The sequence below is a fragment of the Oncorhynchus masou genome, chromosome 31, assembly GCF_036934945.1.
Source record: "Oncorhynchus masou masou isolate Uvic2021 chromosome 31, UVic_Omas_1.1, whole genome shotgun sequence".
NCBI classification, from domain to species: Eukaryota; Metazoa; Chordata; class Actinopteri; order Salmoniformes; family Salmonidae; genus Oncorhynchus; species Oncorhynchus masou.
The window spans coordinates 82,456,364-82,472,037 of record NC_088242.1 but is presented as its reverse complement, the minus strand read 5'-3'; the positions used below and the strand labels follow the sequence as shown (position 1 = coordinate 82,472,037).

The following is a 15,674-nucleotide window of genomic DNA, read 5'->3' as shown; positions in this document are numbered from 1 at the left end:
GGGTGTTCATAAAATTTCATGGACCCCTTTTGAGCAGTAGAACCCAGAAGGATATGTGACCACTTGGTTACAGCGACACAGTTCTGCCGAGGAAACTCAAACCAGAGTGGCAACTGCAAAGCCCAAGAAGCCTGATCCTCTCTGGAAGTTGCTGTAGCCCTGCTTGGGATGTTTATCCTACATTGGCTATTGGTTGAGACACAGGGCCCTCTAGCTTGGTATTTCAGGGTGGGCAATTGAAAATGGTCAAGTTAAAGGTAATAATGCATTTAGGTTATAGTTTATTGATATGTGTGAATACACTTAGTCAAAAGCTTGATTTTTCTGGCTGTTTTAATTTCCTGCAATTCTATGTAGTAATGATTTATTTTCACTACTTTTATTCTGTAATATGCTATATTGTAACCACGTGTTCAAGCTAATCAAATCAAAATGTATTTATGATACAGTGTGTAAGCTTAGCTACACAATGAAATGCCTATTCACAATAAGGCTCTCCTCACAAACAGTGTAATGATTTTTTTATACTTAACCTTTATTTAACTAGGCAGGTCATATGTATGTGTATTTACATTAGGCTATGGCCTACAAATAGCTACTGCAAATTATTTTAGTTTGTTCTAGAACTGGCCGAATGGCAGAGCCATCCTTCAGCACCACATGTTGGTTCAACTTCTTTAACATCATTAAGCGATCCTGGCACAAAATGACTTCTCATCAGCATCTGTTGCCTACACCTAATAGTCATACTCATTACTTATTATTACAATTACAATATTATCACCTCTCAGAATGTTACTTGCTTAGTAAAGTTAGATTAAAGCTGAATCAATGTTTCGCAAGATCACAGCATGATTAATATGCATTTTAAATCAAATAAAACCGTTTTTGTCACATGCGCCGAATACAACAGGTGTAGACTTTACCGTGAAATGCTTACTTACATGCCCTTCCCAACGATACAGAGTTTAAAAAGAATGATAGAAATAAAATAGTAACAGAAGAGGAATCCAAAATAAAATACAAACTGAAAAATACAAACGAATGGAGAATATAATATCATAGCATAGTAGGCCTATAACGTTACTGTTACACAAAAAAACACCTCATTTCTCATGAGATTATAGGATTAGCTGAAACTGAATTGTAAAAAAAAAAAAAATGCACCAAAACACAGCAGAGCGTGCCAATGGTAGGATGTGCTTTGATCGAAACAAAGGGCTAATAGTTTGTTTACAGCATCTGCTCGAGTACTACTTCACTCAGGAAACAGTAATTCAAGAAAATCTAAATTACCATGAAACTGATTGAGATCAATCAAACGATTGTCATGGAGATGCAGTTTGGACGTTTCACTGGTAAAACTTGAATAATTATCATTCACTATTGGCAGTGATGATGGCCTATTTTGAAATGAAGTAGCCTATGCCCAATATGGTGTTTGACGTTATTAAAAATATTACATTAGATTTAGACAATTATGTGTGGGAATAGGCAGACGTTGCGATTGGAGTATGCATTTTATGCATATTATATAATGGTGGGCTGGCTATTCAATTGGCTACATCTGAGAGTACAAACTTTGATTGATGACATCATTTACATTTTCTGCGTTCATACACCTTAAAAAAAATAGAACTACACCACTGACTGGTAAACTGGATTCCTTATGGCCTCCTACTGAGACTTGACAGAAATAAAATGTTGCACAATCAAAAGCATTTCCTATTATAGTGTAAATTGGCGTGATCCTGACTTCAGAAACGCCGTAGTCATTCTCAGCAATGCTTTTATAGTTGAAAAGAGCACCATCGTAACAGTAGGCTATACCCTTCTTTCTAGAACACTCTTGAAATGTTTAGGCGAAGAAAAATGATTTGGAGAATGCGGGCATCGATCCCGCTACCTCTCGCATGCTAAGCGAGCGCTCTACCATTTGAGCTAATTCCCCGGTTCGCAATTTTAGCTCAGAGTAGGCTAATATAGTACGCAATTAGTTTGTCCATACCAGTGGTTAAGTATTTGGTATCCTGCTAAATTATAGTCTATAATAACTACATGCACACAAATCCACATTGGGTGAAATATTACAATGTTTGATTTTGGATAACATTGCTAGGCTAAGTTTAATGAGTTTTCGGCGATTGAGTGGAACTATCACTGCATTTCTGAAACATTGTGTACCTGCTGGCACAATTTACCATGTCAATGTGACAGCAAATGCAACATTGTAGCACTGTTGTTCCTTTACTGTACCCCGAATGACAGCCTACATTGTAGTAAGATAAGACAGTGAATTGATGTGCCGCTCTCTGATAGTGATTATCATCATTATACTTAAAATGAGTGAACTGCGGAACAGTCTAACTAGCCCAGTCCTGCCCAGCGTCAGCAGTTCCCCTGCATTGACAAAATGAAACAGCTATAGGGCAGGAGACCGCAAGCTAACTGCAGGATAGAGAGAGAGAGGATGAGTCAAGTACTGCACCATATCATTAAAAGCCCAGCTGGAGCAAACGACATACGGCATATATATCTTCACACAAACGGAGTATTCTTGAAGAGATAATAATGGTAAGTGGGGGGATGGGTTGCCTCTGTGTGTGCGCATCATGCGGTCTTTTTTATAACTGCATGGGATATTACTGTAGCCTGCAGTAACCTTGAAGAGTTGCTACAGTACTGTAGACTACTATTGCAGTACAGTGCATGATGAGGAGGAGAGAAGGAGACTGGAGTGGCGCATGTAGGGTTATTTGTTTACAATGTGGTCAGCAGCATATTTGCATGTTCCTGTTATAGTCTATCTATGTAGACAATTAAAATGTATAATACTGCAGAGGTGCCTAAAAAGGAATGTATTCTGCTGCAATAACAACTCTTTATTACATTCATTATATTATTGTTTACTTTTAAACATTGGAGGCTCTGTATGACATTGTATCCATACACAGTACCAGTCAAAAGTTTGGACACACCTACTCATTCCAGGGTTTTTCTTTATTTTGACTATTTTATACATTGTATAATAATAGTGAAGACCTCAAAACTATGAATAAAATAACATTTTATTGGTCACAGACACATTTTTAGCAGATGTTATTGTGGATGTAGCGAAATGCTTGTTGTCAAATAAAATAATTTTTTATTGTTCACATACACATGTTTAGCAGATGTTATTGCGGGTTCAGCGAAATGCTTCCTAATGCAAGTGAGTAATATTCCATTATTAAAGTGGCCAGTGATTCCAAGTCAATGTATATAGGGCAGCAGCCTAAGGTGCAGGGTTGCGGAACCGGGTGGAAGCCGGCTAGTGATGGCTATTTAACAGTCTGATGACCTTAAGATAGAAGCTATTTTTCAGTCTCTCAGTCCCATTTGATGCACCTGTACTGACCTCGCCTTCTGAATGATAGCGGGGAGAACAGGCCGTGGTTCGGGTGGTTGATGTCCTTGATGATCTTTTTGACCTTCCTGTGACATCGGGTGCTCTGCGGTTGCGGGCGGTGCAGTTGCTGTACCAGGCGGTGATACATCCCAACAGGATGCTCTCAATTGTGTATCTGTAAACGTTTGTGAGGGTTTTAAGGGCCAAGCCAAATTTCTTCAGCCTACTGAGTTGGAGTTGTTGTTTCCTCTCTTTACCACCTGGGGGTGGCCGTCAGGAAGTCCAGGACCTAGTTGCACAGGGCGGGGTTCAGAGCTTAATGGGCCCCGAGCTTAATGATGAGCTTGGAGGGTACTATGATGTTGAATGCTGCACTAAAGTCAATGAACAGCATTCTTGCATTTGTATTCCTCTTATCCAGATGGGATAGGGCACTATGCAGTGCGATGGCGATTGCATCGTCTGTGGATATATTGGGGCGGTAAGCAAATTGAAGTGGGTCTAGGGTGTCAGGTAAGGTAGAGGCTATATGATCCTTAACTAGCCTCTTCATCTCAGCACTTCATGATGACGGAAGTGAGTGCCACAGGGCGATAGTCATTTAGTTCAGTAACCTTTGCTTTCTTGGGTACAGGAACAACGGTGGACATCTAGAAGCAAGTGAGGACAGCAGACTGGGATAGGGAGAGATTGAATATGTTCGTAACACTCCAGCCAGCTGGTCTGCACATGCTCGGAGGACGCGGCTAGGGATGTCGCCTGGGCCGGCAGCCTAATGAGGGTCAACACGCTTAAATGTCTTATTTTCGTCAGCCTCGGAGAGGGAGAGCCCACAGTCCTTGGTAGCAGGCCACATCAGTGGCACTGTGTTATCCTCAAAGCGGGCAAAGAATGTATTTAGCTTGACTGGAAGCAAAACGTTGGTGTCCGCGATGTGGCTGGTTTTCTCTTCGTAGTATGTGATTGTCTGTAGACCCTGCCAAAAAAATGATTGTCTCAGTACTGACGTTTTGCCTGTTTGATTGCCTTATGTAGGGTACAACTACACTTTTTGTATTTGACCATATTCCCAGTCCCCTTGCCATCGTTAAATGCAGTGGTTCCCGCTTTCAGTTTTGCGCCAATGCTGCCATCTATCCATGGTTTCTGGTTAGGGTAGGTTTTAATAGTCACAGTGGATACAACATCTCCTATACACTTCCTGGTGAACTCAGTCACCGTATAACACACATGGAATTATGTAGTAACCAAAAACGTGTTAAACAAATCAAAATAGATTTTATATTTGAAAATCTTCAAAGTAGCCACCATTTGCCTTGATGACAGCTTTGCACACTCTTGGCATTATCTTAACCAGCTTCATGATGTAGTCACCTGGAATGAATTTCAAGGAAAAGGTTAAAAGTTGTTAAAAGTTAATTTGTGGAATTTCTTTCCTTCTTAATGCGTTGGAACCAATCACTAGTGTTGTGACAAGATAGCGTTGGTATACAGAAGATAGCCCTATTCGGTAAAAGACCAAGTCCATATTATGGCAAGAACAGCTCAAATAAGCAAAGAGAAATGTCAGTCCATCATTACTTTAAGACATGAAGGTCAGTCAAGAATGAACATGTATTTGAACGTTTCTTCAAGAGCAGTCGCAAAAACCATCAAATGCTATGATGAAATTGGCTCTCATGACAACCACCACAGGAAAGGACGACCCAGAGTTACTTTTGCTGCAGAGGATAAATTCATTAGATTTACCAGCCTCAGAAATTGCTGCCCAAATGTGACCAACCACCTTGATTCGGTCTTATGTAGCAAAATCAGAACTTGTGTTTATTGGATAAAAGCAGAGACACAGAGCTACAAAATGGAATTGCATACGCTGCATTTGAGGGACAATGGGAAAGTAATTCTGCTTTGAAAGTTGAAAAAATTGTAACCTCACTTTTGAGAAAATGGCCTTTGAATATTTGGTACCTACTGGAGAGCTTTTCGTTGTCTCCACCCTTTCAGCATTGTTCACACCCTCTTAAGCATTAGCCGCACACATCTCTAAGGGTTTATCCAAGTTCTGTCCTAACAGCAGCAGTCAAGCACCCAAGCTAATTGGCTAATGTTGGCGAGCTTGCTATCTACTTCCAGACGCAAATGAGAGAACAGCTCACTGACCATTTTACTCACCCTAGAATAGTGGTTTGTCTGTTTTATGTTATCCAGAGTGTTGGTGACTGCAACTGTGGTGCTGGCAACAATTTAGGCTTTTTTGCCAATGTTTCCTGACACCGGCCATATTCAATGGGTGTTTACAGTTCGTAAATTCGTCGAGTTATTCTGCACTCTAGCACACTCAGACAAGAGTGCTCTGAAATCGGAGTAGATAGCCAAAGCGAAATTACCAGCTAGGTCTATCAACATTTGTCGCAGTGACATTGAACTTGAAATGAAAACAACTTTGTCAAAATTAGAAACGTGAAATATCTGAAAATGTAGCTACCTAGACTATCTTACCCGTATATCTCATAGATGGACGCTTCTCCCCATCACAGATGCCATTGTTGCCCTTCGTTTGAAGATGTAAACCGGCAGACAGGTGTTTTCTCCATCTCATTATCTATCATACTCTAATTCCTCTGATTTCAAAAGTTGGTCCTCCAGAACGTGGAGAGCAACACTTATGCAGTTCTACTACACAATGCATTTTTTAAAGCAGTGTTAGACAGGATTAGCTACACATACAGACCAGCTTAAATAGACAGAAGTGTGCTATATGGAATTCCAATCCAAACTCATTTCTCGGCATGTCCAGCCTACTCATTGTCGCAGCCAATCATGGCTAGTGGGGAGGTTGCTCTTTTTTTCCACGGCTAAACCAACTAGGCTCGTAATTTAACAATTTTATTTGTATTTACAGATGACATACAAGTCTGTTATTAAGGCACATAAAAGTTCACATTCCAGAAGGCATTTCTGCTGTTCAGAGGAGACTGCTTGAATCAGGCCTTCGTGGTTGAATTGCTGCAAAGAAACCACTACTAGAGAACACCAATAATAAGAAGAGACTTGCTTGGGTCAAGAAGTCAAGAAACACAAGCAATGGACATTAGACTGGTGGAAATATGTCCTTTGGTATGATGAATCCAAATTTGTGAGACGCAGAGTAGGTGAATGGATGATCTCCGCATGTGTGGTTCCCACCATGAAGCATGGAGGAGGTGTGATGGTGTGGGTGCTTTGCTGGTTACACTGTCAGTGATGTATTTAGAATTCAAGGCACACTAAACCAGAATGGCTACCACAGCATTCTGCAGCAATACGCCATCCCATCTGGTATGCACTTAGTGGGATAATCATTTGTTTTCAACAGAACAATGACCCAACACACATCCAGGCTGTGTAAGGGCTATTTGACCAAGAAGGAGAGTGATGGAGTGCTGCATCAGATGACCTGGCCTCCACAATCACCTGACCTCAACCCAATTGAGATGGTTTGGGATGAGTTGGACCTCAGAGTGAAGGAAAAGCAGCCAACAAGTGCTCAGTATATGTGGGAACTCAAGACAGTTGAGAAAGCATTCCAGGTGAAACTGGCAAAGCTGTCATCAAGGCAAAAGGGTGGCTACTTTGAAGAATCTAAATATTATTTTTTTGTTGAGTTTAACACTTTTTTGGTTTCTACATAATTCCAATATTTCATAGTTTTGATGTCTTTATTATTCTACAATGTAGAAAATAGTAAAAATTAAAACCCTTGAATGAGTAGGTGTGTCCAAACTTTTTACTGGTACTGTATGTGTTCTACTGTACAATGAAGTTGAACTAATACTTCACCATATTCCAACCTTAACCTACATACAGACTTAAATGCCCCCTTGGTCAAATCAATTGGACTAACTAATTGTGTAATACCATTTCTGAATGACTTAATTGAGCAGCTTCATCACCTCGCTCTTTCTCCTGGGGTTATAATTTAGTGCCAAGTCCGGTGACGTTAGAAGCCCTATTCCTGAATTGCTATATCACATGGTGTAATGCACTCTCTTACCACTGCATAATATAGCACATGATGTTCAGTTGCAGAATTGCTCATTAGTCATGTCCTAAACAAGATTTTTAATTTAATTTTACTAGGCAAGTCAGTTAAGAACAAATTCTTATTTTCAATGACGGCCTAGGAACAGTGGGTTAACTGCCTGTTCAGAACAACAGATTTTGTACCTTGTCAGTTCAGGGATTTGAACTTGCAACCTTTCGGTTACTAGTCCAATGCTCTAACCACTAGGCTACCCTAGTTGGTCCAGCCTCCATGTTATATAGGTTAGCCATTTCAGGCCTTAGGAATGCCTAGCAGCACCATTGGGCACCACCATAACTCAAACTCAAATGTGTCCCTCTCTCCCTGCCTTCCTTGCAGCTCTCCTCACAGCCCCTGTTCCTGGGGACAGTGACCTGCGTGGTCCTAACCTTTGTCCTCTCTGTGACCTCCCTCCCTGCCGATGCTGAGAAGGGAAGGAGGAAAGTTGTTCATGTACTGGGTAAGATTTCTGACTTTGTCTCTATCCCCATCCCACACATATTGCTTCACTACATTCTGAGGTACGTAGGCTATAAAAATCCATCTTTCCAGAAGCAAGTCTCTCACCGTTGCCACTTGTTATAGACCCCCTTCAGCCCCAGCTATGCCCTGGACACCATATGTGAATTGATCGCCCCCCCCCCCCATCTATATTCAGAGTTCGTACTGTTAGGTAACCTAAGCATGTCCCAGTTTAACACCCTGGCCATCCTACAATCTAAGCTAGATGCTCTCAATCTCACACAAATTATCAAGGAACCCACCAGGTACAACCCTAAATCCGTAGTCATGGGCACCCTCATAGATATCCTGACCAACTTGCCCTCTAAATATACCTCTGCTGTCTTCAACCAGGATCTCAGCGATCACTGCCTGCTTGCGTAATGGGTCCGCGGTCTAACGACCACCCCTCATCACTGTCAAATGCTCTCTAAAACACTTCAGCGAGCAGGCCTTTCTAATCAACCTGGCCCGGGTATCCTGGAAGGATATTGACCTCATCCCGTCAGTAGAGGAAGCCTGGTTGCTCTTCAAAGGTGCTTTCCTCTCAATCTTAAATAAGCATGCCCCATTCAAAAAATGTAGAACTAAGAACAGATATAGCCCTTAGTTTACTACAGACTTGACTACCCTTGACCAGCACAAAAATATCCTGTGGCGTTCTGCATTAGCATCAAATAGCCCCCGCGATATGCAACTTTTCAGGGAAGTCAGGAACCAATATATAAGGCTAGCTTTTTCAAACAGAAATTTTCTTCCTGTAGCACGAATTCCCAAAAAGTTTTGGGAAATTGTAAAGTCCATGGAGAATAAGAGCACCTCCTCCCAGCTGCCCATTGCACTGAGGATAGGAAACACTGTCACCACCGATAAATCTACGATAATCGATCATTTCAATAAGCTTTTTTTCCACAGCTGGCCATGCTTGCCACCTGACTACCCCTACCCTGGCCAACATCTCAGCACATCCTGCAGCAACGCCCAACCCCCTCCCCCCCCCCCGCTCCTCCTTCACTCAAATCCAGACAGCTGATGTTCTGAAATAGCTGCAAAATCTGGATCCCTACAAATCAGCTGGGTGAGACAATCTGTACACCCTCTATTTCTAAAATTATCAGCCGAAATTGTTGTAACCCCATTACCTGCCTATTCAACCTCTTTCGTATCGTCTGAGATCCCCAAAGATTGGAAAGCTGCTGCGGTAATCCCTCTCTTCAAAGGGGAGACACTCTAGACCCAAACTGTTATAGACCTATATCCATCCTGCCCTTCTAAAATCTTTGAAAGCCAAGTTAATAAAGAGATCACCGACCATTTTGAATCCCACCGTACTTTCTTCAATATGCAGTCTGGTTTCCGAGCTGGTCATGGGTGCACCTCAGCCACGCTCAAGGTCTTAAACCATTTCATAACCGCCATCGATAACAGACAGTACAGTGCAATCATCTTCATCTACCTTGCCAAGGCTTTCAACTCTGTCAATCAACTCATTATTACGGCAGACTCAATAGCCTTGGCTTCTCAAATGCCTGCCTCGCCTGGTTCACTAAATACTTCTCAGATAGAGTTCAGTGTGTCAAATCGGAGGGCCTGTTGTCCGGACCTCTGGAAGTCTCTGGGGGTGCCACAGGGTTCAATTCTCGGGCCGACTCTTTTCTCTGTATACATCATTGATGTTGCTCTTGCTGCTGGTGATTATCTGACCCACCTCTACGTAGACAACACCATTCTGTATACATCTGGCCCGTCTTTGGACACTGTGCTAACAAACCTCCAAACGAGCTTCAGCGCCATACACTCCTTCCGTGGCCTCCAACTGCTTTTAAATGTTAGTAAATCTAAGTGCATGCTCTTCAACCAATTGTTGCCCGCACCCTCCCGTCCGACTAGTATCACTACTCCGGACGGTTCTGACTTAGAATATGTGGACAACTACCTAGGTGTCCGGTTAGACTGTAAATTCTCCTTCCAGACTCACATTTAGCATCTCCAATCCAATATTAAATCATGAATCAGCTTCCTATTTTGCAACAAAGCCTCCTTCACTCTTGCCGCCAAACATAGCCTAATAAAACTGACTATCCTACCGATCCTTGACTTTGGCGATGTCATTTATAAAATAGCCCCTATCACTCTACTCAGCAAACTGGATGTAGTCTATTACAGTGCCATCTGTTTTGTCACCAAAGCCCCATATGCTACCCACCACTGCCACCTGTATGCTCTCGTTGGCTTGCCCTCACTACATATCCATCGCCAAACCCGCTGGCTCCAGGTAATCTATAAGTCTTTGCTAGGTGAAGCCCTGCCTTATCTCAGCTCACTGGTCACCATAACAACACCCACCCGTAGCACGCTCTCCAGCAGGTATATTGCACTGGTCATCCCCAAAGCCAACGCTTCCTTTGGCTGCCTTTCCTTCCAGTTCTCCGCTGCCAATGACTGGAACGAATTGCAAAAATCACTGAAGCTGGAGTCTTATATCTCCCTCTCTAACTTTAAGCATCAGCTGTGAGCAGCTTACCGATCACTGTACCTGTACACAGTGTCACGAACTGGCTCAAAGTTCATAACAAAAAGGGAGACAACGTGGAGCTAAGGAATATATATTTATTAACTAAATACAATTAACAATGGTGTGTGTAGTCAGTAATCAGTAGTATAAGTGAGTGGTGGCATGCATTAATGTGATAATGAGGGGTGTTGAAAGGTGCCAATGCAAACAAACAAAAACAGCCACAAAAATGCCACAGCCCAAAATCTATCAGTGTCTGCATTGAGAGAGTCTCCTCAGTGAATGGAACACACCCAAACCCAGGTGTCCCATTTTGCTGATGACCCTCCCGGCTCCGCCCACCGACATCCTATTAAGGAAAACAAGAGCAAAGAGAAAGAATTCGGCAGACAGAGTAGGAGGGTCATCACCCCCCCATAAAACCGGGGACCAACAAGGCCCCCGGGACAGCATACCAGTCACACAAATTGACCCAGCCTCTGAGTCCACTTGCCCCAGCCAAGCTCATCCTCCGCAGAAACCAGGAAGCAACCTTTAAGAGGAAAGACGAAAACGAGACCAGAAGGGAACAGACTGGAGTGACAGAACAGGACAATACCAGGCACAAAATAACAGTGGTCAGTCACATGTAATTATTTCGCCTCTATGGCCTATTTATTGCCTACCTCCCTACTCTTCTACATTTGCACACACTTGTCATGACGTTGCCCTCTTTGGACACCGCGAGCACCATCCCCCTACCTCAGCACCATCTCTCTCTGTCTCCTACAACCAGGCTGCTGTGGTCAGAGAGGTCGTAAATTCCTAGGGAAGATCCTGCCTCATGACCAGACAGTATAGAGAGAGAGTGAGTTCATAGAGAGAACAAAGGAATTTCTTCCACCTCACAGAACTGGAGAACCCAACAACATTTATATTCTGGAGAACGTATAAAATATTGGTGAAGAATCCAGCTACAAACTGGTCCGTTTGGTACAATTTTGTGAAACTCATGGGAGACAATACGGCCACATTACCATAACGCTGTTTATACAATAGCCTCAGATATGAAGCTTACATCTAATTGTTGTATAAGATGAATGAGTGAGGATGATACTGTTTGTGAAATTGTGTAATGTGATTTTGGACTGTTTAATGAAGGAAACTCCAATTCCCTTTGGAATTGAACTAAATCAGAGGACCACCCATGAGCACAGTTATGATCTGGCATCCTGGGACAGGCCCTTTTCTGCTCTTCCGAATAAAACCCCCACCCGGGTTTTCTATCACCAGACCAGTTTACCTCGATACGAGAGGGCCAAGGTTTGAGAGGAGAACGAGCTTACCTCAATTATGAGATGGCTAAAGGTTGCAGACCAGCTTACCTTGATAACGAGAGGGCCAAGGTTTGAGACCAGACTGCTGAACTTTTAACCATCCCACGTGGTTAAACTCTTAGACTATCGATACCGACAGAATAAGAACAAGTCTTTGATATTAATTAGTCTGCAGCTAGGAATTTGGTATCATTGAACGCGAAGACCGACAACCGCTATCTATCCTATAACGACATGAATAAATGTCACTCTGAACTATCCATTCTAACCACGACAGAGAGAGAGAGAGGGCGGACAGACTCTCCAACAGAAACAAACTTCTCAACAGAGATCCCGACGACACACTGAGCGTAAATATATATATTGATTGCAATTGTTCCCGAATGAGTGAGCGTTCATGTGCAAAGAATTAGCATTTAAATTGTTATAATTATCAACTCTGTGGGTGACTTCTCAGCTGACCCCCACTCCCCTTTTGGCTAACAACCTGCCATGCCGGTTTAGCCCACTAGGGCACATCCGTTATAATTTCTTTGTAACCATCTACTTTGTTTGTTTGTGTTATGCATTTCTGTGAATTACTTAGTTAGTAAATAAATTATTTTAAGACAATTGATGTATGGATGACTCATAGTGAAGACTGGGTTCGTGCAGATAACCAAGAATTTACGACATTTGGAATGAGACTAACGTGAGGTAAATAATAATTTATTAATTCGAAAACTAATTGAGCAGATATTAAAATATCTGAAAGTTATAATAGGAAAATTATAACTTTGTAATCTTAATATTTTCCTTGGTTGTCACGCCCTGGCCATAGAGAGGCTTTTTATTCTCTATTTTGGTTAGGCCAGGGTGTGACTAGGGTGGGCATTCTATGTCCTTTTTTCTATGTTTTGTATTTCTATGTCTTGGCCTGGTATGGTTTTCAATCAGGGACAGCTGTCTATCGATGTCTCTAATTGAGAACCATACTTAGGTAACCTTTTCCGCCACATGTTTTGTAGGAACTTAACTTTGTAGTTGTTCAGGGCACATGAGTAATGAAACTCAAAATAATTATGTAATTCATCAGTTATTTTTTATTTTATTTTTGAGCGTTGGCTGGCTGCAAATGAAATCAAAGATGAAAATAAGACGTATTTCTCAGTGTTTTGGGTCCAACTGAGTATGGATTGCTGAAAGGTCTCATTGAACCAATACAAGCAGTGGACTTGAACTATGCAGAACTGACTGAAACTCTTTCAAGGGATTTCAAGCCTAAGCCAATTCTTATTGCAGAAAGTTTCAGATTTTACCAACGTCACCAGAGTCAAGGGGAAACCTTGGCTGACTGCATCCTTGCTTTGAAAAGGCTCGCAAGTGCATGTGAGTTTGCACAATTTCTTGATGATGCTCTCCGAGACAAGTTTGTATGTGGTCTCACAGGTAAAGCATATCACAGAAGGCTTCTGCCAGAGAAGGACCTGAGAAAGAAATCCTGTGATATAGCACTTGGACTCGAGCTTGCCCACAGGGATACTATTTAGCTATTGGGACATGCAGAAGGTCAGAAAGGTATTCAACAGGTCAGTGATGCACGTGGTGAAAAAGGCTCACAAAAGTCACACCTTTCTCAGTCCCGTCCTCAAGGTTACACAAGAACAAAGCAGCCCACATCTCAAAGATCTAAGCCAATTTGCTACAGATGTGGGGGAGATAATCATCAGCACAGTGAATGTCGATTCCAAAATGAAAAGTGCCACAATTATGGAAAGTTTGGACATTTACAGAGAGTGTGTAAAGCCTCGAAACGCACAGCAAGAGAACAGTAAGTGTCAGACGCAGCACAAGAAGAGGAAGGTACAACTGAAACAGTAGTGGTACTGTTCACAGTGTACACAGCTCAACAACTAAAAGATGGAATCTATCTCAGCATGGAGTTAGCGGGAAAACCAGTAAAAATGCAGCTGGACACCGAAGCGTCTGTATCTCTGGTTCCAGAGAGACTCTACAAAGAAAAACTGAAAGAGTGCCCTCTTCAGCCCACGTCCATCCGCCTTTCTTCATACACTGGTGACACCATTCCTGTGTGAGGGCAGATCCAGCTACCAGTCCGGTATGAGGGGAAGGAGTGGACGCTTCAGTCTGAGAAATGACAAACCAGTGAGTCAGGCCACACTCACTAACATGCTGGAGACGCACAAAGAACTTTTCAAAGATGGCTACGGTGAAATACAAGACTTCACAGCAAAAGTCAGAGTGCAAGAAGGAACCAAGCCTATCTTTCACAAACCACGTCCAGTTCCCTATGTTCTTAATTAAGGAAGCAGTAGAGACGGAACTGGACTGCCTACAGAAGAATAACATAATCACGAAAGTAGCGAGGAGCGACTGGGCTGCTCCGATTGTTGTAGTTCCAAAGAAAGACAAGACCGTCAGAATGTACAATTAAATTTACAATATCAAACAAGATAATATAAATCATAAGACAGTTATGTATATTCTTCAGTATATCAAATTATATATACATGAACTTAATTTCCTTTAAAGACTCAGACATTAGTTAGAAACTAAATATTGCACAATGTCTACAAGGTCACAGTAAATCACGGCATTCTACCAGAGGAATATCCACTACCAAACGCTGAAGATCTGTTTGCCACTCTAGCTGGTTGGAAGGTTTTCAGTAAGCTGGACCTGGCATTCGCTTATCAGCAACTGAAGCTGGATCCGGAGTCAGAACAGTATCTGACCATCGATACACACAAGGGGCTATTCAGATTCAATCGCTTGGCCTATGGAATCTCGACAGCTCCAGCGATATTCCAACACACAATGGATCAGATCTTGGACAGTATAGACAATGGTGTGTGCTTCATGGACGACTTCCTCTTGTCAGCACCAACCATTGGAGAGCACCTTGTAGTGCTGGACAAAGTGATGTCAAGACTGGAAAAATATGGAGTGAGAATGAAACACAGCAAGTGCGAGTTCCTCCAGGACTCAGTGGAGTATCTCGGATACAAGATTGATGCACAAGGCCTGCACCCAACCAACAGCAAGGTGGAAGCAATCGTAAACGCACCAGCACCCACAAATATCTCAGGGCTGAGGTCATTTTTGGGGCTCCTGAACTATTACGGAAAGTTTGTGGCAAACTTGTCCACATTGTTGCATCCGCTTCACCAACTGCTGCAGGCTGATACAAAGTGGAATTGGTCCCCACTATTCAAGACTTGCAAACAGCGTCTGCTAAAGAGCAAGTGGCTTGCCCACTACAACACAGAGATGAAGCTGAGACTCGCGTGTGCTGCATCTCCATACGGAGTAGGAGCCGTCATCTCACATGTTCTACCGTCAGGTGAAGAACACCCTATTGCATTTGCATCACGGACTCTGTCACCAAGTGAGAAAAATGATGCTCAAATTGAGAAGGCATCCCTGAGCATAATATTCGGAGTGAAGAAGTTTCACAAACACCTCTATGGAAGGAAGTTCCAACTGCTGACAGATCACAAGCCTCTGTTGGCCATCCTTGGACCAAAATCATCTATACCAACCCTTGCTGCACTTTGAATGCAACGTTGGGCTCTGATATTGTTAGCCTGCGACTACGAGATTGAGTACAGACGATCCAGTGATCACGCAAATGCCTGATGCACTATCAAGACTACCATGCAATAGTGACTCCGACAGTGAAGATGATAGAGCAGTCTTCGAGATCTCTCTCATTGACGAACTGCCCATATCTGCTTCAGACATAGCAGAGGAAACAAGGAATGACCCAGTGCTTTCCAAAGTCTTGGACTTAACATTAGACGGTTGGCCAACCTTCGTAAATGACGATAACCTTTGTCTATTCATCGACAAGAAAGATCAGTTGTCCACTGATCAAGGATGTGCTCTGTG

The 15,674-nt window shown here is 42.5% G+C and overlaps 1 protein-coding gene and 1 non-coding gene across 2 annotated transcripts in view; one reads left to right on the top strand and one right to left on the bottom strand.

Annotated features, from left to right (window-relative positions):
- Positions 1–1,878: 1,878 nt before the first annotated feature.
- Positions 1,879–1,951, bottom strand: trnaa-agc (transfer RNA alanine (anticodon AGC)). The gene has a single exon. It is a non-coding gene; the product is annotated as a tRNA-Ala (tRNA).
- Positions 1,952–2,441: 490 nt separating this feature from the next.
- The window catches only part of LOC135525304 (hyaluronan and proteoglycan link protein 4-like), a 29,565-nt gene continuing 16,332 nt past the window's right edge, over positions 2,442–15,674 (top strand). The window contains exons 1-2 of the mRNA XM_064953012.1: positions 2,442–2,574; positions 7,791–7,911. Coding sequence (XP_064809084.1) covers positions 2,572–2,574; positions 7,791–7,911 — 124 coding nt within the window. The 5' untranslated portion in view covers positions 2,442–2,571. The remainder of the gene's footprint in view (positions 2,575–7,790; positions 7,912–15,674) is intronic.